This window comes from Sitophilus oryzae, unplaced genomic scaffold (assembly GCF_002938485.1).
Source record: "Sitophilus oryzae breed Bouriz unplaced genomic scaffold, Soryzae_2.0 scaffold_358_pilon_pilon, whole genome shotgun sequence".
Classification (NCBI taxonomy): domain Eukaryota; kingdom Metazoa; phylum Arthropoda; class Insecta; order Coleoptera; family Curculionidae; genus Sitophilus; species Sitophilus oryzae.
Window position 1 is genome coordinate 371,475 of NW_022146927.1, and position 24,528 is coordinate 396,002.

The 24,528-nt window shown below is 31.5% G+C and overlaps 2 protein-coding genes across 6 annotated transcripts; both read right to left on the reverse strand.

Moving 5' to 3' along the window:
* Window positions 1–791: 791 nt before the first annotated feature.
* Window positions 792–12,970, reverse strand: LOC115884910 (guanine deaminase). Of its 5 annotated transcripts, none has more exons than XM_030903632.1 (14): window positions 12,662–12,970; window positions 11,808–12,065; window positions 10,888–11,106; window positions 9,470–9,577; window positions 9,145–9,246; window positions 8,333–8,498; window positions 8,115–8,261; window positions 7,862–8,052; window positions 4,414–4,523; window positions 3,922–4,109; window positions 3,414–3,549; window positions 2,773–2,906; window positions 2,077–2,213; window positions 792–990 (listed from the first exon to the last, which is right to left on the reverse strand). In XM_030903632.1, exons 1-9 carry the CDS (start codon window positions 12,764–12,766, stop codon window positions 4,467–4,469), a joined length of 1,353 nt encoding a protein of 450 aa, XP_030759492.1. In that variant the 5' UTR covers window positions 12,767–12,970; the 3' UTR covers window positions 792–990; window positions 2,077–2,213; window positions 2,773–2,906; window positions 3,414–3,549; window positions 3,922–4,109; window positions 4,414–4,466. The 5 variants fall into 5 exon arrangements, with proteins under 5 accessions (XP_030759492.1, XP_030759494.1, XP_030759491.1 ...); XM_030903634.1 differs by having other exon boundaries at window positions 3,414–3,544; window positions 4,353–4,523; XM_030903631.1 differs by having other exon boundaries at window positions 4,353–4,523.
* A 10,073-nt stretch (window positions 12,971–23,043) lies between these two features.
* Window positions 23,044–24,321, reverse strand: LOC115884911 (kappaPI-actitoxin-Avd3a-like). The gene is made up of 2 exons (XM_030903637.1): window positions 24,143–24,321; window positions 23,044–23,300 (listed from the first exon to the last, which is right to left on the reverse strand). Exons 1-2 carry the CDS (start codon window positions 24,231–24,233, stop codon window positions 23,119–23,121), a joined length of 273 nt encoding a protein of 90 aa, XP_030759497.1. The 5' UTR covers window positions 24,234–24,321; the 3' UTR covers window positions 23,044–23,118.
* Window positions 24,322–24,528: the final 207 nt, after the last annotated feature.

Genomic DNA, 24,528 nt, shown 5'->3' on the forward strand with positions numbered 1-24,528 from the left:
TCGAACGAGTTAGATTTTTTCGAAAAACGGCCATAACTTCTAAACTAAAAGAGATATCGAGGAACTGAACTCGGCATTCGATTCGCCTTTCAACCCTCTATAAGGGTGCATAATTAGGGCGCGATCGGAGACAAAAAAATTTTTTCGGCAAAAATGAAGGAAGGTTAACCCCTTACCTCATTTTTCGCCAAAAATTTTTTTTGTTTCCGATCGCGTCCTCGTTTTGCGCCCTTATAGAGGGTTGAAATGCCTATTGAATGCCGAGTTCCGTTCCTCTCTAACCCTTATAGTTTCCGAGATATTAAGGGTTGAAGTTTGGAAACGAGGTCGAAGTGCTAGAGATAGCAGAAATATCGTTGATCAATGCTATATTTATATGTGGTACTAAATTTGCTCCTTACCTCTTCACTTTTATGTGTTCCTGATAGAAATCAGCGATTTTTGACCCGGTTTAAAAATTTTTGTGCGGTCTTTGACAAAAATTGAATTTTGTCGGATTTGTACATAAGAGCGACTAGGTAAATATTGGTACTCAATTTATTGCTTATCTCTGCACACTTATGTGCTCCTGATAGAAGTCAGTGATTTTGGACAAGGATTAAAAGTTTTCAAAGAATTAAAAGCTGAATTTTCTCGGATTTGTATCAGGAGTACATAAGAGCGAAGAGGTATATATTTGGTTATTGGGATCTCATATATACCTCCTTGCTCTTTGTGTTCTGATAGAAATTAAATATTTTGAGCGTTAATATAAGAGCAAAGAGGTCATATACAGGGTAAATAAAAATCAATTTAAAAGATCTGTAAGTTTTATTTAAATGTAATTATGCTGAATATAATGCCATCTAAAAATACTAAATATTTTATGCAAAATTATATTAAAGTAAACAAAAACCAGCTGGTAGTTATGAGTATCTTGCAGTGTCGTTGGAATGTAGGATCGGGTCCATTTGGTCAGCTTACGAGATAATGTGTTCCGGAGATCCAAACCTGTAATAAAAAGACATAACTAGCTTTAAATAAGTAGTAAAATGTCACTGCTTTAAAAATTCAACAGAGCCCAAATTCCCAGCTATTCTAAGTTGAACACAAATTTGTTTAACAATAAATAATATTTATTATTATTATAAATAACACTAGGTCAATAAAAATAATAATACAGAGAACACTTCATGGTATATGAAATAGATATGTGTCTATTCAATATGTATCTAATAGATACATCCAGTGGCGCAAATAGAGGGGGCTAGAGAGTGCTTAGCCCCATCAACCTTAAATTTAACCGTACAGATGATTGGCGCATTTCAAATCAATATTATCTTATAAGTGAGCTGAGCCCCCCTACCACCAGGCTTAAGCTCCCCCAAATGTTAGTCTAGTTGCGTCACTTATGGATATATCTATTACAAATATACCATTGTTGATACTAAACAAACAGATAATAGAAATTTATCAGAATTGACAGTACAACTGTACAAGTCGTAGAATTGAAAAAACAAGTTATAGGGATGAGCCACTTTTGCAAAACACCCGGTATAGGTACATATATTATATCAATCGAATTATAAGTTATAATATATAAAAATACATGCATTTGTACTATTTAAATTACAGAATTTATGTTACCTTAATTTTATTTTTACATTTTTAAGTAATTTCACGAATCGTATAAAATTATTTATATAGGCGCATTCACCATTTCGTCAAGTAGAAACCCTCGGTTTTATAAAGCTGATATAAAATATTGAGTTTAGAACCTTTATTCAGAGAAAGTGAGACTCTTATATAACGATATATGATATACAGAGTGTTAATACAACTCGTCCAGTAGAGACAAAATTTAGTTTGGAAATTACGAAGGATAACGCCCATTTTTGTCTTCAATCGGCACAATATTCTATTCAAATTCATATTTTGGGCAATACTATGTAAAATAAGTTTGCTAAGTATAGTAAGTAACCAAAATATTGGATCATTGGCGAATTATAGTATTGTATAATATGCCATTGAAAAAACATTATTTTTTATTTTTGTTTTTGTGTTTCTTTTTTGCAGTAATATTCACAGAATATTTACCTTTAGTTAGTTCAACTATGACTGCTTGAACTATATCTTCTGCTGTTTGAATAAATATCCTTATCCAATCATTGTCCTTTATCTGTTTCTTATTCCATAAACAAATTCATTAGACAACCTTGAATCATTATGGAGTCCTACAAATAAAGATACTACAATATCTAAATAATAAAATAAGAGTATTATTTATTATTTTATTAAAGGCGATTAGGATAAGGATAAATAATATTTAATATTTTTTCTTATATTATTCTTCAATAAACAATGAAATAGGTAGTTGCTCTATTGTTGTTAGCTAGGCAAATAAAGTCTGTTAATTTCAAGAAATATAAAACATTTTTTAATAGCGCATTCACCATTTCGTCAAGAAGAGACTCTAGGTTTTCTAATGCTGATATAAAATATTTAGTTTAGAAGTCTTATTTAGAGAAAACGAGACTCTCATATAACTAGTATATCATATACAAAGTGTTCACACAACTCGTCAATTAGAGGAAAAAATTAGCCTTGAAATGACGGGCGGTAACACCAATTTCTTTCTTCAATCAACATATTTTTCTATTCAAATTCATATTTCGGCCAAAGTAATCAAAATATTGGACCATTGGCGATATAGTATCATATATGCCATTAAAGAAAACATTTATTTTTATTTTTGAGTATTGGTTTTTGCAATAATATTCCCAGAATATTTACCTTTAGTTATAACTATGGCTGTTTGAACTCTATCTTCTGCTGCTTGAATGTATATCCTTAGCCAATCATTGTCCTTTGTCTGTTTCTTATTCCATGAACAAATTCATTAGACCACCTTCAATAATTATGGAGTCCTACAAATAAAGATACTATAATATCTAAATAATAACATAAGAGTATTATTTTATTATGGGCAATAGAGGGAAGGATAAATAATATTTAATAATTTTTCTTATATTACTCTTCAATAAACAATGAAATAGATAGTTGCTCTAGTCAGTAAGTTTGAATATTTAACTTAGATAATTCATGTTGTTTTTATGTAATAAAATAGATACTATATAATACACAGTTGGCTCTTGAAGTAGTATCTAACTTATAAAGAAAAAGATTAAATCATAAAAATTTCAAGAAATATTTAATAAATGATACTTTTTGGAAATGCATTTTTTAAACCCCCTGACTACATATACAACCAACAATACACGTTACTGTATTCATGGGGGCTTTCAAATCAAATACAAACTTACAAGTAATGCAATACTAAATAAAAATATTATCATAGATTTATGGTGCATTTTTTCAACATTTACACAAAGCAACTGTTTATTAAAATTGTAATAAAAGTAAGAAATCTTTACCTGTTTGATGGTCCATCATTCTATTTGCAAATACAAATAATTCCTGGATGATTTCAGTGAATTTCGTGAACATATTATGTAGCATTTTGCCTTCTTCCTTGTGTCCATAGAAAATGACTCCAATTTTGTATCTATCCTTTGAAATAAAACAATATTAATATGTATTAAGATCGGCTTACTAGACATGAACAAATTTAAAAATATATATTAAAGAAAAGGGCATTATACATATATATTTATGATTACAGCATTGCTGTAAACACATAAAAAACAGTCAATTAAGTAAGAAAACTTTCTAGTAAAGCAGCAATTAGTTTGAATAAATGATACTGCCAAGACACTAGAATTGATTTTACTTAACAGTATACTGATACTGTTATACTGTTGTGATATTGTTACCGGTAACACTGGTTACCGGTAACAACTTCACTACGACTAAAATAAATCATGCTTTTATTCAAAATAAATTGCTTCAGCTATGGTTATCGTTATACATTCTTTTACTTACCTTTTACCTTAAACGGAACCAATGATTGACTATTGACTGATCCTGACTTATGATCCTGACAAAGTTCTATTAAAGTACAACAGACTTCCTACATAACTTCATTCGTCTTTAAAAGATACTGTTGCTTTCTTCTACGAAAATTGCTCTTTATTATAGCCCAGAATCCTTTGTAAGCATTAGAATGAACCCTATAAAACAATAAAAGATATAAATATGCTGTAATCAATGTGTATTAAAACTTTACATGCCTTTATATTAAACTTATGTGCCTCTACAGTTCAAATCTTTTATAAGATAAATACGACATTGCAATGAATTGCACATATGAATAGTATTTCATGTTTTATATTTTATAGTGTGTATTATACTACATGAGTGTTAAATTTTGAGTCAACTTTATCAAAAAAATGAGGGTAATAAAGTAAACTTACATGAGATAAACATTCAAAGGAATGGTTTGTTTTCCTTAATTATTACTATTTAAATACATACTTATTTTCAACTAACTGCGTTATTCTCAAGTTTTGCTGGATGTGCTTCGTGTATTATATAACTATATATCTATCTGTTGTCTGCCTATGTATTACATTTTTTATTTCTTTCTACAAAAATTTAATAAGTGTTTATTTTTTTATATCAATTTTATTTTATCACAAAATGATAGGTGGGAGTTTTGTAATGCGTGTGAGAGAGATAGATAAAGCGCTAAAAAAGGACAAACTTATGCAATGAGTGCGAGAGAGAAAAAAATAGACAAAGACGGAGAATAAGTTTTATGAAATTCTCATAGATGGCGCTAACTCAAAATTAGTTAAACTTTTGATATATAGATGGCGCCAGAAAACGTGTTAGTACAGCAAGTAATAAATAGATGTCGCTTCAATTAATTTTTTTAGTACCGCTATCGCAACATAGGTGGCGCTCGAGCCATAAAATATAGGAACCTGTTTGCCGGTAAATATTTAAAATGCGCCATCTATGGACGTAAAATTAAAGTATTAATTTAAATGTTTGGTTAAAAAAGCTGCCAAAATTTTCTTATTTTAGAGTTAAATAAAGTAAATATTTGAAAAAATCAATTTCTTTTTAATATCCTGCGATTCCTAGAGGTTCTTTAAAACATTTAAATAATTAACAAGGCAAAAATTAATTTAAATAGTGTTCATTAAGGAACAATCCTAAACGTATTGCATTTAAGATGCTTGGAGAAATCGAAATATTCTTATAAAAAGTTGGTATTTCGCTAAAAACTATTTAACTTAGTTACCTACCTCCAATTTTTTTAGTTTTATATTGACGATGTTTTCGATTACTTTCAAAAAATTTACTACAATCACACATCATAGTAAAACCGCAGTATAAAGAATAATTATCTATTCTGTGTTAAAACACAATGTTATCTGTACCATAAATCAGGAGGGGTCATAATAAAAGTAGTGATTAATTAAAAAAAGCGTCGTACTAAGCATGATGGTATGAATAAGAAGTATCCAGGGTATTTCTTTAAATTTTTTAGCAGATTTTCTTTAATAAATTGATAAAAATACAGTCCTATACAGGATGAGTCTTAAATAAGTGTAAATATTTTTAGGGTGGTATATTTCGACCTCAGAAACTATGAGGCTTTTTGTGAGAAAAAAAATGTTGAAAATCGTGCATTTTCTTTTAAATTTTCCTGTATATTTTTGCACGTTCACCGCAAATTTTCCCACGATTTCCTAATCTCTGATATATTATCATGTGATTACAGCTTTACTCTATATTTACGACACTTAAGAGGGATCCAAATACAGGGTGGCGCCTCTCATACGCCGCGGAAGCTCCAAGGAAAACGGTAGTTTATATCGAAATGAAATTTTGGCAGCATATGTAGGTTAAGTGAAAGCATTTTATAAAAATATACAGAATTATACAGGGTGTCCCCAAAAAAAGTTACACATCAATGTTGTGTTTTTTTATATGGTAACACCCTATATATTAATTGATTTTCGGATTCTAGGAAAAAAATAAAAGCCAGTTTTATTAAAGAAGCATATACCTAAAATCTAAGGATTTTGACATATTTCACATTTTGTGAAGATGAAGAGTAAATTTTAAATTTCGATAACAGCTACCTAAATTTTAGTTGACTTTGTATAGCCTGATATTTAATTACAGTAACCAATGTATATTAAACCAAATTGAAATTTGACCCGAAAAGTTATACAGGGTGAGACAAAATTAATATGGAACATTAGTCACTTTTAAAAGCAAGTTACTCCTTTATTTTAAATGGAACACCCAGTATATTTTTCCGGTGTTCAAAGGGGAATTTATATATCTTCAAAATATTATTAAGGTTGCCTACCCCTCGGACAAAGATTTTCCCAGATATTTTAATTTTTATGATTTTGCGTCAGTAAATCTTTATTATTTGAAAAAATCTAGGGGTGGCTGTGATATACTTTTTGTTAATTTAACAAAAATTTCAGATTGTAGAGTAAAATACTCAACGGTAATAAAAAGATACACGTTTAAAACATTTTAATTATTACAGAATTAAAACTAGATATATACCTATAATTATGCGACAAAAATTAGCTAGATGAAATTAAATGCTCAAAATGCTTCCTTTCCTGTTAACTGCATAAAATGATTGTCTTTTCAAAAGGATCTTTTCATTTTAAAAGGCATATGTGGAGTTTTACCTAGAAAAGCAGCTACAATAATTTCTCTCATGTTATCGACACTAGTTGGTCGAGTTTTATAAACACTGTCTTCAACATATCCCCATAAAAAAAACCAGACTAGATAAAATCAGAGCATTTAAGTATTCTATTAATTGGTGAATGCACACTACATTCATTAAGTAATAGAATCATATCAATTCTTTCTGATGTAGGATAAGTTTGCATTTTTGACAAATTTCTGGGAAATTTTTTTGTTTAACTGACAGAAAATGATAACTAGTCGTTAAAGTTGGACTAATTAGACAGCTATGTTGAAGTAAAGTCAAACATATCACAGCCACCTAGATTTTATCCAATAATAAAGATCTACTCAGATCAAATCATGTAAATGAAAATATCTAGGAAAATCTTTGTTTGAGGGGTAGGCAACCTTAATAGTATTTTGAAGAGACATGAATTCTCCATTGAAAATCGGAATAATATACTGGGTGTTCTATTTAAAATAAGAGAGTAACATGCTTTTAAAGGTGACCAATGTTCAATATTAATTTTGTCTCACCCTGTATAACTTTTTGGATCAAGTTTTAATTTGATTTAAAGTACAATAGTTAATTTAATTACATATTAGGCTATACCGGATAAATTCCAATTTTGGTTGCTTTTATTGTAATTTTAAAATTGTTCTTTATTTCTAGAAAATGTTAAATATGTCAAAAACCTTACATTTTAGCCATATACTTCTCTTATAAAACTCACCTTTATTTTTCTCCCAGAATCCGAAAATCAATTAATATATAGGGTGTTCCATTACAAAAACACAACTTTGATATGTAACTTTTTTTTAGAACACCCTGTAGAACGCTCTATATTTTTAAAAAGTGCTCTGAATTAACCTACATAGGCTCACAAAATTACATTTCAATACAAACTGTCGTTCTCCTTGAAGCCTCCGCGGCGTATGAGAGGCGCCACCCTGTACAGAAAAAAAATTAATTTTTAAAAACAAATATTTTTTTTTAAGTTTTCTAACTTGAATAACTCAGTTACTTTGGTCTTATTTGAAAAACGGTACAGAGAAAATAAGTTTCTTTTATCGAGATATACCAGCCCTAAAAATATTGGCACTTATTTAGGACTCACTCCGTATATATTTTGAATCCTTGTTTAGACAACTTAGACCCTCAAAATAAAACAAATAAAAAAATATATTTCTATATATTATTTTATTACAAAACTTAAGAATAAAATTACAAAAAACATGCTTATTTTACCTTGCGACCAGCCACATAAATACCGACCACATTCCTGTCATCCCCGCAATAAACAAACTTTTGAAGTATCTCCAGTGGCGTGCGGTCTAATACGTCATCAACCTGACAACTCTCAACATCAACATCAACGATCAGAGCATCAAACTCTTTGTTAACAGCAAAATTTCCAATTTTTTCCTGCATGTGAAGTACTGTAAACGAAACAAAAAAAATTAATTAAAAAAGAGTGTTTTAAAAAAACATAAAAAAATACCTTCAGCACCGCCTATGGTAGCCAAACAAAATACTTGATCGTAAGTTAGAGGTTCATAATTATCTTTAATAAACGACAGATGGACTGACGTATCCAAAGCTGACTTCATCGCTTGTCTTATTGATGGGACAGGCCCTCCTGATACGTCTGCGAAGAAAAAAACACAACGGGCCACCCTGTATACAGTCTATAACAAAGAACAAGCGAGTATAACTAACCTGAACCCAGGCCAACTTTGATGCCTCGTTCTAACAGTCTTTTGACGTCGCACAGTCCAGATTTGAGACATGTGTTGGAATCTGGACAGTGGGAGATGCCCGTATTTCTCTCAGCAATTAGATCTAAGTCTTCGTCGGTCAGGTAGATCCCGTGTGCCAGAACTGTCTAGAAGTTAAGATGATTAAGCTAATATCTAAATAATATTTAATAATTTTTCTTATATTACTCTTCAATAAACTATGAAATAGGTAGTTGCTCTGGTCTGTAAGTTTGTGAATATTTAACTTAGATAATTCGTGTTGCTTTTATGTAATAAAATAAATATATAATAAACAGTTGGCTTTTAATATATTATAACTTATAAAGAAAAAAATTAACCCATAAATAATTAAAGAAATATTTATTAAATGATACTTTCTGGAAATACATTTTTTAAACATCTTATGCTGTGCCCTGACTAATAGGCAACCAACAATACACGGAATGTATTTTTTTTAGTCTGTTAATTCAGGTTAATTCCAGTTTTAAAATTATTTTTTATAGGCGCATTCACCATTTCGTCAAGAAAAAACTCTGGGTTTTATAATGCTGAAGTTTCAGAGAAAGCGAGACTCTTATATAACGATATATGATATACAGAGTGTTAACACAACTTGATATACAGGGTGTTAATAAAACTGTCTAGAAATTAAGCTGATTATGTCTCAAAACGCGGTTCTTTCAGTACAAAAAGTTGTCAGATATATCATGTAAAACAAAGTCAGTAAATTTTGTATTTTTTTTTAAATCGTATTTTTATAGTAGTATGTACCTTATTAGTTAGAAGTTTGGCGTCGTCATAGACTCTAGCGTAGGGTTTGTTGTAAGTCTCTTGCACCATGCGAATTTCGTCCTTATTCTCTGCTATGTGAGTCTAAAAGAACAGAAAACAATAAACCTTATCAGAGAAAATAAAAAAGGTTAAATAAAATATTGCTAATGTTTTAAGCTAAAATATTTAACAAAAAATATATATTAATATAAAAAAAAATTTGACACCCTGTATATTAAGTAATAAATATAATAAAGACATAGACACAATATATCAATATAAAAAAATGAACAATTTGTTTTAAAGTAATTTAAAAATAATATACCTGAATATGGAGATTTTGAGATTCAGCAAGATCACCCAGTTGTCTCATTTGAGATGAATTGAGACTCAAGGCAAACCTGGGTGTGATTATAGGTTGAATTAGGTCATTCTGAAAAAAAAATATGTGAAAAAACTATATACAGAGTGATAAATTTCAGTAAGTAACAATTGGGGATTCTCAATGAGAATTGAGATTTCTCAATTCTCTTTGAGAAAAAAAAGCTTAAAGCCCCTTACAAACATAACGTCTTATATCTTACTTGTTCAGTCAAAATGTATCAAGTAAAACCTGGTTTTTATTTAAAATAAAAAACGAAATATACAGGGTGAGTCTGAAATAAGTAGAAGTATTTTTAGTGGTGGTATATTTCGACCCCAGGAACACGTCTATGAGTTTTTTGGCAAAAAAGATGTCGAAAATCGTGTATTTTCTTTTAAATTTTCCTGTATACTTTAGAAAACTTTTTAGAACTGTCTGTTCACCGCAAATTTTTCCACTGTGTAATTTCTGAATCTCTGATATTACCATGATCATCATTTTTATTAATTTTCAAACTTGAATAACTCGGTTATTTTGGACTTACTTTGAAAAACGGTAAAAAGAAAATATGTTTCTTTTATCGAGATCTACGATACCAGCCCTGGAAAAATTTGTACTTATTTAAGACATACCCTGCATACTCTTCCCCTAGGAGATGCAAGACCTTGTCGTTGGTGGGGAAGCTCCTGGTCAGGTACTGGGGGGAATCCCCTCTAGCACTTGGCTTGGTCTAAGAAGCATCTCACTCATCGTCTTGTCCCTGACTATAGTGTCGTGGCCAGGGAATTGCACCAAGACATATAACGATACCGGGCGGGGCTACGGACAGCCTCAACCTTGGGGCACCGGGGGGCACCCCATTGTATTTTACCCCTTACTTCTACATGCGGGGCTCTGTAGAAGTGGACCGACTGTCCCTAGCGACTCATAGGAACACTATGTGATCTGATAATAATAGTAATAAAAACATCACCGGTGAAGCTGTGGGGAAACCCCCTAGCGACACTGGGAACAGTAACAATGAAAGTTCTAAGGGGCCAAACCCAAAGAGAACTACAGGAGAGGTGGCTGACACTTGCGTGAGACCATCCTCCGCAAATGGCATACAAGCTACCACCTCCTTCAAGGGTGGGGAGCCTACCTCCTACCTCTAAACCCAACAGGCGACACAAACTACCGTTTCGTCTACCCGGCCTGGGTCGTAGCTCCTCGACTGTGAGGGACACGGGTCTCCGTAGGAAGTCCTGGGACTGTATGATGAGTTATAACTCAAGAAAGGGGGACACAATAGATCTCTAAGGTCGCAGAGATTAACCCCCCTCCCACTTATTCTAATTCTAATTCTACCCTGTATATTGTAGTGTTCAAAAATCTCTCACCTGTCTAGACAAAACATGTCGTACAAACTCTGTTATATTTTTCATAAATTCCTCTTCACCTTCAACATAATCTGGATACGGAGATTGTGTCATAGTAACCTTCCCAATCAGCGCCCTCTGACCATATTTCTCTACTGAGTCTGTCAATATGACGTTTGCACTATTAAATAACGGTCCATAATAACATGCGGTGGTTGTACCATGATCCAGACATTTTTTCTATATGAAGAGAAGAAATAATCAATGAACAAAAAAGCTAAGGAAGCCACTGTTTGAAACACGTCTCACTGTTTTGTCAGCTTTATTTGGCTTTTCTATAGGCTTGGTGCATTCTCCGCCGGTGCTGCAACCATCGGAGAATATCGTAAACAACTAGTACTTACAAATACACGGGTTTAAAAGTGTTAGGAAGTATAATTTGTGAAAATTCTAAAAATAAAAATAAAAAAGTAAATATTTGGATATCTTCAGAAGGTTTAATTTGTATTATAATTTATTATTTCAGTTAAAAAAACTTTTTATATGAGTTCAACTACGGTAGCGAGCATAGTTTTAATCACCGGTTTTGCTAGTGGGACATAATTAGGGCTATTTCGGCTATAACGAAACTTTTTAAAGGTACATAATTATAATTTTAGAAGAAGCGCTGCGCGCTGGGGTCGGAATTTGTTGAAATCAACTGAAATGCCACCAAGCCTATAGATTAATTTGAATTTATTAAAGGTATTATATGTGCTTTTCTGTAATTCTGTGAGTTTTTTTTTAGAAGAGTTCAGAGGGATTTAAGTCTAGGTTTGAGTAAATTAAAACAATACCCCTACCTCTATATCTCTCTGATAATGGCAAATAATGGTAAATATCTATGCTTTAATATCAAAATGGTCTAACATCTCTGATAGTATCTAATGGCATATACTTACAACGACTTTGTCAAAAACGTCTTTAGAAAACTTAGAATCCCTGTATACCCTCTCCAGTTTATATGTGTACGCGTCCAACCAATCCAACAGAGTTTTGTCGTATCCAAGGCCGCAATTCGGATACTGAGGAGCGTGGATATGGGTATCCACGAAACCTGGGATCAAAATCTGACTGTTTTTTAGCTGGATTCTTTCGACATTGCCAAATTTCTTATCCAGACATTCACACTTGTCTGCTAGGTTGCCTATATCGATGATCTGGAAGAAAAAGCATTAGTGTTATGGCCAATATATTAGGTGTTTCAGTAGATAATTTTGTTTAATGAAATATTATTAAAACAAATCGAAAAAAAGCGTCAAAAACGGCTACAATCGATGATAATTTTGGCGAGACATCTACTAGTTGGTCAGACTCTTCGTTTTTTAATAGTGCTTACTGCCAGCTGGCCTTACACACGCAAGAAACCGGCAACACTGTATGCCGTTTTTATTTTGTCTCTCTGTCTGTCATTTATATTTATCTCTGTCGCATACATTAAAATACAGGACAGGACCACTGAAATAAAGGAACCAGAGCCGTATACATTTTTATTATTTTTTCAAAATTCAAAATAATTTTCATACCTTTAAAAAAATAATATATCCGCCACACTTTTTTTATACACCCTGTATAGTAAAATAATTTTAAATCTTGTATTTTATAATATTCTCTGAAACTTTTCTATATTAACATTTTTTTCGTAGTTATTATTAAAACAAAAAAATCAGAAATCAGATAATTATTTTTTTCTCTCTTCTTGATTCACCCTGTACATGCCGACACAAACAATAACAAAAAAAACATATTTCCTTACCTGTCTTCCCCTAACTGTCACATACCCTCTTTCAAACACTTCCACTTTCAAGCCAGAAAGACTATTAACAATTTTGCCAATAAAAACCTTGTCTAAACCTGTCATTTTGAAACTTTTTTAAATAAATTTTTACTTTCTACGCTTTTAAATATAGGTTACACGTTAAAACGTTAAAATAGACGCTATAGAAGATTACAAACAGCTGATACTGGTCAAAATTCAGTATTTACCGAGTACGACTTGAAATCAATAGAAAAATCGTCCAAGGTACCACTTCCGTGCTTGCCTAAGCGTCTTTATGTAATTTAAAGTAGGGGAACCGGTGTAAAAAAATATTTATAACTAGAGATGGGCACAGTGTATCGATACTTTTAAAATATCGATCTTTTTTGGGTATCTGTAACTAGAGATGGTAAGGTAGTATCGATTTTTTATTTGGAAAATATCGATACATTCCATTTTTATTTATCTTGATACGCTTCTACTAGCTTTTTCCTTTTGAATAAAAAAAATTATGGAAGGTCAATGGGGGATTAATATGGCTACATTTCGGTTTATCAGTGCCGCTCTAATTTGATTTAAACGTGTGAAAATATAATGTAGGGTAGAGACTCAATAATATGTTGTTTTTTTACGTTGTCAATAAATGGCATTGATTATTAACATTATTAAAAAATATATTTTTAACAAATATAGATTAAGTTATAATAGTTATTTAAAAATAAAAATAACAGATGCGCTACTTAAACATCTAAGGCAAATGCAAAAAAATATATAAATAGTTAACTCTATACAAAATGCAAAGAAAAAAATGTCGGTTTTGACACAAAACATTTAGGAAAGAAAATCTATGTTTTCATATTTTTCTGAGACAAAATAGAAAATAAAAAATATCAAATACTTCTGTTCTGATCTACTATGCTCTCCCCTATAACCTTGATTTCACTTGTAACATATCACAGCAAATTCTTTTTTAATGAGTGTTATAAAAGTTTAAATAATTTTTTATTATGCATTGTTAAACATTATTTTATCAGTTTTAAAAAGCACATTTCCTTTAATTCTAAAATAAACTAGTCTGATTATTACTCCTGAATATTAAACAAAATATTCTTTTTAATATATAAAGGACATTCACCTTTGATTATTATATATTTTAAGTTAAAATATAATAAAACAATTATTAAAATATATCTGTAAGTAAATAAGCTTTATTATCTGTAAGTAAATAAGCGTCTAGGATATTATAGTAACAATTTAAAGAACAATACAAAGAAAAATATATTTTTTTATATTTTTTGGAATGTACAGGGTGGGTCAAATTCGACGCTTTTAAATGGAAACACCATAAACACCCTTTTCTATAGGAGATAGAGGAAAACTAATATCGGTGTCTGAAGCTTAATTTTCATCAAAAACATGATGGTGAAAACCGCACATCAATATCTGTTACCGTTTCGGAGTTACGGGGTGTTTTTCAAAAATGTGCATTTTTAACAAATCGCTGTACCTTTTTTGCTATGGAAAATTTTTTATTTCTATGAAAACATTTCCAAAGCACCTTTTTACGTAGAATTTAATGGTGTAAGTATAATTTTTTTAAAATTAATAATTTAAGAGTTATCAACAGAAAAATTGATTTTTTATTTGGGACACCCTCTATATTTCTAATTAAATGAAAAGAATTTAAAATTACCTTTCCAAAAATATAGCACACTTGATATTTTGTCATAATCCCCTTCGAAATACCGAATTTTTAAAAGTTCGCGACTTTTAACTAGTAGGCTTTGAACCCCTTATTGATTATGAGAGGGTATCTCTCACCCCCCACTGAGTTAATGAATTTCGCGAGAAATGTTCAAAAACTGCCCCGTCTGTCCATAACAGAAGACGGTCGAAATGTCGAACAAAAGCCGTAGCAAAATCTCATGCCTTGGTTTGCTATTTATTTTTATTGTTTTAAATGTGTTGATGTTGGTTAAATATATTTTAAATTGTTATAAAATTCTGCATCTCTCATAGCAAATATTATTTTCGTTTTAATTGATGCTCACAGCTAGAATTTTTTTGCATTCCAGCCGGTGCCGTTGAAAGCCTACTTAGTTAAAGCCGGCGAATTTTTATATCCTCTATAACTCGAAGAGGAATCGAGCAAAATATCAAGTGTGTTATATATTTGGAAAGGTAATTTTTAAATTATTTTCAATAAATTACAAATATACAGGGTGTCCCATATAAAAAAACAAATTTTCTGTTGATAGTTCTTAAATTATTAATTTTAAAAAAATTATACTTAAACCATTAAATTCTACGTAAAAAGGTGCCTTGGAAAAGTTTTCATAAAAATAAAAAATTTTCCTTAGCAAAAAGGTTACAGCGATTTGTTAAAAATGCATATTTTTGAAAAACACCCCGTAACTCCGAAATGGTAACAGATATCGATATGCGGTTTTCACCATCATGTTTTTGACAACAATTAAGCTCCAGACACCGATATTAGTTTTTGTCTATCTCCTATAGAAAAGGGTGTTTCCATTTAAAAGCGTCGAATTTGACCCACCCTGTACATACGTATATATTTAAAGACAGTAATTAAAAAAATTATATTTATACAATTAACAAATTAAAATATAATTCAAGACACTAAAAATGTCTACGAACTACAAGTATAGAAAACAATCTGAAAACTATATATTTGTAATTAAATAAAAAATATATATAAGGGTTCCATATAGAACCCTTGTTCGGTTTTTGATAAATAAATTTGTTTTTTTTAAATAACCACTAGTATTAAAGAACAATATTTAAAAAAAATCCCAAAGAAATTCAAACAATAATTTCAAATACATACGGTTTTATCGAGGCATCTATGAGTGTTAAAACGTACTAAAAATAATTTTGACTCTTGTGCCATCTCTCTACACAATACTGTATTACTTTCTAACTAAAAGAAACCTGTAACACATTTAAAAATTCGCTGTATTCTAGCTATTCCACGTTAGATGACAGGTATTTAAGGAAAAAAGGTATCTAGGTATTCTAGGTATACGAAATTCATTTAATTTTCGACATTAACGCAAAGAATTGGTGATAGATGTCGCTAGTAGAAGTGGTTTATTTTTAAATTAAATTCACATCTGTAATAATTAAATTAAATATTTATGACTTGATCCCTGACTTTTAATTGACTGTAATAATATGTTTATTTGATTAAATGGTAAATTAGGTATTGTCGTATTGTTGGGAATTAATTGGAAATAATTAAAAACAGGACTGGATTAAGGAGGAATTGGAGTTTGTTTATTTATTTAAAAATATATATTGCGTGATCTTTTTAATAAAGACGGCAATTTTTCTTAGACGGCAATTTGAATTTTTTGCTTCTAGGGCAATTTTGTCTTTTAGTTTTTGGGACTTCGAAAAAATTCAAAAACCTATATTTTCATGTTTTTTTTTTAAATTTTTTCTAAAACGGTATGGATAAGTATTTGGAAAAGTATAAAAGGGATTAACCATTTTAGAACAAGCAAAATTTTTTATGAATAATACATTTTTCTCAAAATAATGTCAATAATAAAAAAGCTTTTTCCTCTTGTAAAGACAATCCGAGGACATATGGTATGTATAAAAAAAATTTTGGTTTCAACACGAAAAAAGATTGTAGAAAAAACTACTGTATTTTGCGTCCAAAATGGCACTAGGCATATTTAAAACTCACCCTGTATCAACAAAAGGTTTTTTTTTTAATATAGGATGAGAGGGATAATATCTATAGCAAAGAAAAAAAAAACTGATGGAATCCATAAAGGAAAAGAATATCTGGCGGAGCGTTATAAATCAAATAAAAGCCTCGTAATGCCCGCCATTACTCACACGTGTTCTCCAGCGTCGAAATTTTCCAATAAAGTGGAAAAACTACACGGGGAAATATATATAAAACTGCTTTTTCCGCAACGGCTCCTCATATCTTGTCCGCTAGGGCGCCGGCTGCCGTTAAGTGGCGTCGATCGTAAATTTCACGAAATAAAATAACGAATCTGTGGTTTTACAAGGACTAAGGAGAGCAATATCGTCGTTTTTGTAGATCGTTTCGACCATATTGTGCGGTAAATTGCCTGGCAAGTGACAAAACTCTTATCTTTCTTCAAGAACACATATTTTTTCATGTTCTACAGTGTCTTACCATTTTTATAATTAATAACTCTCCAAATTGCCTCTTCTCATTGTAAATTTAACAACAATTTAGTGTAATTGCACAGTCTGTACGCCATAGACAAACAAATAAAAAGAGACTGACAAATCCCATGGTAAGAGTGTGACCGCGTTCCCGTAGCGCAACTCAGAATAACAATTTTGAAACCAATTAGCAGGACGATGGCAGTCTTTATTGCTATCTTTTTTTATTAAGCGTGCTTTATATGAAAAAGAAAGAGATAGGTATAAAACGTATCGTAAGACATTACCGCACATTCTGGCTGGCGGAAAATTTAAATTAGCCTTTATTAGTAGTATTCTTTCATTTTGAAACTGAAAATTTTCACTTAAACTGATTTATTCCCTATACCACGTAAAGGGAACGTGGTGTAGAGAATAAATCAGTTTAAGTGAAAATTTGCAGTTTCTTTCAGAACGAAAGAATACTGCTATTATAAGGGAAATTATAAAAAAAAGCAAAAATTGTACTGTTTTATAAACATATTTATTTATACATAAAAATAAATAAACTTTTTATAATATAATAACAAAAAATAACAGTGTTTATTCCACCCACCTACCAATTTTAACTGCAGAAGAACTGACTGTTGCAGGAAACGATCGGCCAATTTTTTTAAAGGGCATTAAAAATCTCATTTTCGAAAAAACTGCCTAATTGCAATAATAAAGTGAATATCCAAGCAAAGAAGACTGCGAGAATCATGATCCTGAACCATTTTCAAGTCCAGTTTTAATCCTAAAACAAAAGTAAAATAGGTATATTAATAAAGTTTCTGGTTACTATAAACCAGCTATAAACTACCTACCCAAATAATGAAAAAAATTAATTGTATTAATTTGTTATGTTAAGAGAGGTTCGAAATATTTTTGACACTACTATACTTCTACTTTTTTCTTAATAAGATGATAAATATAACTACTTACTTTTATTTTATCGGGTGTCTTTAACATATCTATCAGAGAAAGGGGGCACCAACACATATAAAAAATAGATGATACTGGGTCCTGCAGCAAATAAAATAACAAATAGTATAACCGAAAATTATAAGTAACAAAATATAAATACCTATATGGAATAAAGGAATTTGTTCCCTATCCATATTCATAAGTCAATAAAATGGAGAGTTTAGAAAAAAAGGTAAATCACCAAAAGAAAAATTAACAAACATGACGAATTCATGACGAATTGTCATGATGTTGTCATCTTGGTTGTCATGATGACGAAAACGAAAGGCGATTATTCTAATTTCTATTTAGAAATTACGTTTTATATGTTTGCTTCTTTCTCTCTTGTTATATTAGACTGAGATAGTGGGCTCAATAGACGCAATGCGCAGATCAACATAAATAGAACGAAATTTTGCGTTCTGAGTTGCGCTACGGGAACGTTGTCCCTCTCTTTGCCATTTAATTTGCCAGTCTCTTTTTATTTGTTTGTCTATGCTGTACGCGAATAACTAAATATCCGAGACCAAATTGTTACCATGGCTCCAAACAGTACCGTGGCAACAACCACATATTTTTGATAAATGTTTTGACTACGCCTATGGTGTAGAGGGTGGTATCATATTAATTAATTACGAAAAAAAAACGTATTAAAATGTTAACAAAAGGTACAAAACTACTATCGACGTATAGCACACACCAAGTACATATAATATCAGAAAAATAATTATCGAATTCAATAAGAAAACTAAGAAAACGCTAAAAAGGTGGGACGGACTGTTTATTTACCTATGAAACGTAACTCCTGGCTCTTTCTTATCGCTGCTGCTTTTACACTTGAAAGCTGAACAACTAATCATCATTGTAACAAAGTTTATACAAAGTTCACTACACATAAATTATTAAAACTCGCTAAAATTGTCGCTTGTGACCAGCTGATGACTCATTCGTTGCCATCAAAAGGATGGCGTCTAAGGTCACAAATTCTGCCGCAGCTCGAATATAGGCGTTACATGTCCTTATATTCTTTAGTCATTGTTTTGGACACACTTTGTATAGTGATTTGTAGTGCTAACAACTCTAATTCAACGACTATCGAAACCAAAACAACAAAAACAAACGAGGGACCGGCAGAAGAAGAAGAAGAAGACGACAACGACGAAGAAGGAGGAGGAAAAGAAGAAGAAAGAAAAGAACGAAAACGACAAGAAGAAGAGAAAAAAAAAACAAGCGACTATCGCGCGCTAAAGGGTCCCGCGTTGCCAATTTGCGAGCCGAAAGTGGATGTGTGGGGACCACCCAAGTCGATCGCAGGCGGCTGGGGCATTTGAGAAATAAATCGCCAAGGTACTATACACTGGGAGAACGTAATACGTAATCTCGTAAGAAAAATAACAGCCATAAAAGCACTTAATGATTATTTGCTCGTGTAGACTTATACGCCATTAAGAACGAAGCTATTAATGTTAATAATTCGAAAATTAAAGAAAAAATACTTAAAAAATTGGCACCGGGAGGCACGTATAGCCGCCCATACTAATATATGTTAATAAAAAGTTGGTAGGCAGTTCTTTTAGTTTCAAAGTAAAGGAATTTTTTTAAATTTTTTTTATCTCAAAAACTGCGACTTTGATTTTGATGTTATTACAAATTTTGTTGCAAATATTATTCCTAATCTTAAATTGAAAACCGTGTTTCGCTAGCTACTGTAATTTTGGAGTTACGATTTTTTAAAAATTTTAACCCCCTCCCATACACCCTTACCAACCCCCCACCTCCACCCAAAAAGTAATGGCCAGATTCTCGGGTGCCACAGTATTTTTGTGCCAAATTTGGTTAAAATCGGTTTAGCGGTTTTTGAGTTATCGTGTTACAGACAGACGTACAGACGGACATACAGACAGACAGACAGACAGACACCATGAAAATATTTTATATTTAGGTCATTTATGACCCAAATAACTCATTTTGAGTAAAATTAAAAAAACTTTTTTTTTCGCCGATCTTAATAGCCTACCATACCTGTTGGTATGGTCGGTTAAAAATTCCCCGTTTTTCTCTAATATTCATCGAAAAAAAAACGGCACCAAAGACGGCTGGGATATGACAATCGACGATAATTTTGGCGAGGTCAAGCCCTAGATGTCAATTACTTTGCCCGTACTCTTCCTTATTTTTTCAAAGGCGCTTACTGCCCGTTGGCTTTAAGAGCCTATTCCCCTGTACTTTTTTTTTGTGGCCGGCCGTAGCTCCAGCGTTAGTGTGTCAATCTGCGGAGCAGAAGCTACTGGGTTCGTTCCCCAGCCAGTACGGTCGCTTTATTTATTTAAATAAAAATATTTATTTATCTAAATAGAGCGACCAACGAGCCGCCACCTCAAGGAAGGCAATGGCAAACCACCTTGAGTATATTTGCCTTCAAAGGCCTCTCAAATAGTGCCGTTCGGATTCGGCAATAAACTGTAGGTCCCGTGTACTTGTAAAACACTGATGACCAAACTTAAGGAATATTTTGTCGATGATTGACCATCAAAATCTTAAAAATAAAAAAGTCGACCAAAAATGTGCGACAATACGGATATAATATACTCATTTATCTTTAATTTCCTTCTTCATTTGTGTAAAAATACTTAGCCAGTTTTACAAAAAACGTTAAATGCCGAACGCCTAAAAATCTATTCTGTGCCTGTGTCCCATGAATGCTGACAAATTAAATATTTGTAAAAAAAATATTAAGTAGTACTATACTGATGCATTTCAACATTTTTAATAACTCATAATTATTATAGACCTAAAATCTAATGTAGCCTATAAAGTACCGCAATTAATCAAACAAAGGAAGGGGGGATTTACCATTGGTTAATATATTGAAATATCCGGTAGAGATGATACGCCACTGGTTGGAGAGCTGATTGGATCGATAAAAAAGCTATCAAAAGGGAATTTGTCGATGATGATGGTACTCGTTAGCGATCAATTCGGGCGTTTTTCATCCTTTTCTAATTAGCAAGTGGTCTTTACCTGCTTTATTTACGTATATTTAAGCAGACTCCATTGTTTTTTACCTTGATTGTCTTTATTTAATTCACTTAATGATCCTGTTCGTTTTTAAAAAAAAACATTTGGTTATTGATAGTATAATTTTATAATTTTATATACAGGGTCTGGCAATAGTGCGTCGGGCATCTGTAGCTCCTAGAATAAAAAACTTGGGAATTTTGTTTAACTGCAAACGTAAAGCATGTACTAGGATGTATTTAAGGAAAATATTTTAACTTCTATAGGGTGGCTCAAAAAAGTGTGAGTGGATCGGGATGATTTTTTTTAAATGGAACGCCCTGTATATTATTAAAAATGCATTTTTGACCTTTCAAATTACTTCAGATAATTCTTAGATATGAGTAAGTATATGTATTTCGATAATTTCATTTCTTAAAAAAATATTAAAAATACAAGAACCTGGCCTGAAATCAAAACTATATTAGGTATTTACTTTAGATGGTCTTTACTTAACTTTGATGTAAATATGGTAATCGTAAATCATACAGGATGTTCAAAATTCTACGCCAAACTTTCCAAAATATTTTTTTTTTTGTTTTTTTTAATGGAAACCCTGTAGATTATTTTTACAATAGATGTGGAAATAAAAAATGAATAATTTTTGTATTTAGGGTATTTCAAATTTTTAACGGTTTTGCAAATATTCGCAGTTTTATATTTCATATGGCATTTTTTTTCAACATGATTATGAGGTTTTTTTCGCGAAAAAAAATTGGAAAATTTGGAATTTTTTGAAAAAAAAATTAGAAATTTTCTTAGTTTTTAGTTAAAAAATATAATTTGTTGATAAAACATACCTACTATGATGCAACATAGTAGATTAAATTTAAAAGACAAAATCCAGAAAAGATCTAGTGGTTCTCAAAATTTTACCAAAAAATCATTTTTTTTGGAAATTTTCAAAATAAAATATCTCGGTTATTTTGGATTTATTTGAAAAACGATAAAGAGAAATACGTTTCTTTTATCGAGATCTACCAGCGCTCAAATTATTTGCACTTATTTAGGACTCATCCTGTATATATAGGCAGCAAATAAAACACAATAAACTCCCTGCATACCCCCCTCTTCTTCTCCTCCTCAACCCCTATAAACCACAAAAATACACCTCCCCAACCGTGCAATAAAAAAGCGAACCTATACGACCGCAAATTTCGTCTTTGTACCGACATCTGGCCCGTTCCCATGGACCAATGGATGATCAGCCCTCGTTTCGACCGTTTTCTACCCTTCGGCAGTGGCCGTGTTCCCCCGCGCGAGGGGCGGGAGGGGTGCTGAGGTCCAATTTGCGGCTTTTTGTTTGTCGGGGCTGCTTGGGCGGGGTCCCTTTACCTTAAAAACGGCAGATGTACGGGATTGCGGCCAAGGAGATGCCCCCGAGGGTAGTTAGCGGTTAGTAAGCGACGGGTTCGTTGGGAAAATGGAGCGAAATATGGCCGAGATGTACAGGGTGCTTCAAAAAAACATGTGCCATCCTCGTGGGGGGATTCCTCACGTAAAAATATAAGATTTATTTTTCATATCAACATAGGTCCGATTCTGGTTTGTTGCTCGTCGCTGATGCAGGGTGATAGAGTCTAATTTTTCGATTTATTATAATTTTTTTCCAAGTACTTCATAAGTTAAATCATAACAGAATAAGAACACCATGCCAACTAAGTGAAATTAGTCAAGAAAGATAAGAATTGGCTATATCTAACTCAGTAATTTTGTGAAAAAAAAATATTATAGCTCATATCGCTGAAAAGCTTAAAAAATGGCGCTTTTTATGAAGTCATGGCCAACTATGGTTTCCATTTAAAAAAAAAAATATGTTAGTGTCATATCTCAAAAATGACAGGCTTTAAAAAAATCGGAGAACACAAACTTATTAGGGACGTGATTCTCTACAACTTTTATCTGAAAGCTTTTTGTCTAAAATAAATTATAATGGAATTAGGGACAATTTTTAAAATAGCTAGAATTTGTTTTTTTAAATACTATCTAGTAAGCCACGAACTTTTTCAAAAATCTGAAAGGCAACTGCAATTCTTTACCCATTTAACCGACTCTCTATCTCCAGTAGTTTCCGAGATACCCATTATAGAGAACATCGTAGGAAACTCACCCTGTATACAGAACGTAAATTAAGTCATTTAAGCATTATTATTAAAGAAATCACAAAAAAATATTATCATATATTAAACAAAATATAACAATACACATTTTTATGAAACATAATACATTATGCGCAGAATTTATGACGTACATGTCAATCCAGCTATAGCAATGCACTGTTCTAGAGTCTCAAAATTGTTTTTCGTAGCTCTACAACCACCATAGATAACACCTTGACAGGCCTTTGAGGTGTTGTTCCACCAAAACCTGGGTATACGAGCCTTGCATTGTGGACCTGGTTCAGTGTGAGGTAAATCACAGTCTAAAATGTGAAAAAATATATTTATTTCATTTTTTTTGATGCAGGAGAACGACAGTTTTTATGGGACACCCTATATATTAATTGACTTTCGGATTTTAGCAAAAAAATATACGTGAGTTTCATTACAGAAGTATATGACTAAAAAGTAAGGTTTTTGCCAAAATTTACCATTTCCTAAAAGTAAAAAATACATTTTAAATCCCAATAAAAGCTACCTAAATTGGATTTAGCCTGTTTATCGCCTGGTATGGAGTTAAAGTGACCATTGTACGTTAAACCAAATTAAAACTTGTCACGAAAAGTTAGACGGTGATAGAAAATCAATATTGAACATAAGCAAAGACATAAGTCACTTTAAAGTTCTTTAAATCTTAAAATGGTTAATCCCGTTTATTTTTGTTATATATGGTTGAATTTTTCTAAAAATCAAAAAGCGTTTCTTTGGTAATATAATTTACATTTAATTCTTTGACAGATGGTTATTGCTAATTTTAAACGTCATATTTTTTGTTGTTGTTAAAGTATCACATTTTCCGATACTATTATCACCCTTTCCGTAGCATTAAACTAAATAAATTTTGTGCTTCAAAACAGCAAAAAAATATGATGTTAATTAAAATTCTATCAATATCAATCTATCAAAAAATGAAAACGAAAGTATATTACAACAGAAACGCGATTTGATTTTTAGAGAAGCAAAAATTATTGTGGAGAGCATTTTTTCGAAAATGTCAATAATAAAAAAGTTTTTCCTCTTGTAACGACATTCCAGGGAAATACTGTACTTTTTTATACCAATTATCATTTTATTTAGTGATGTGAATATTATTAAATATTTTTACCTGATTTACTAAAGGATCCATGCGGAGTGTTCTGCTGCATAGAACTATAAATCAAAGCACAAAAAACAACAAAAAGAAGCTTAAACAACATTATTCTAACAGTATTTTCAACTAAATGTTTTTAAAAAAGTCTGAAGCTATAAGTAAGTGTTTAAAATACATTGCAACTGATAAACCTATTTTAGCTACCGCAAATTAACATAAACAATAGGAAAAAAAAACAGGCTAATAGTTATCGCTGCTTTTTTAATTGCCCATTAATAATATTTATCAACTTCTGAATATTCCCCCTGCATATAATTGGATTTTTATAAAGTACTACCTGTTAAAGCCACGTTAAAAAGGGGTTTCCCAGAAGATGAGTATTGTTTTTTTAACGGGAAATT

Coding starts and splice junctions, on each gene's coding strand:
- LOC115884910 (XM_030903632.1), bottom strand. CDS start 12,766: ATGACAGGTTTAGACAAGGTTTTTATTGGCAAAATTGTTAATAGTCTT. Junction 9,578..10,887: donor GACATGTTTTGTCTAGACAG/GTGAGAGATTTT, acceptor TTTTTTTTTCAG/AATGACCTAATTCAACCTAT. Junction 4,524..7,861: donor TTTATGTGGCTGGTCGCAAG/GTAAAATAAGCA, acceptor AAATTTTTGTAG/AAAGAAATAAAAAATGTAAT.
- LOC115884911 (XM_030903637.1), bottom strand. CDS start 24,233: ATGTTGTTTAAGCTTCTTTTTGTTGTTTTTTGTGCTTTGATTTATAGT. Junction 23,301..24,142: donor TGGATCCTTTAGTAAATCAG/GTAAAAATATTT, acceptor TTCACATTTTAG/ACTGTGATTTACCTCACACT.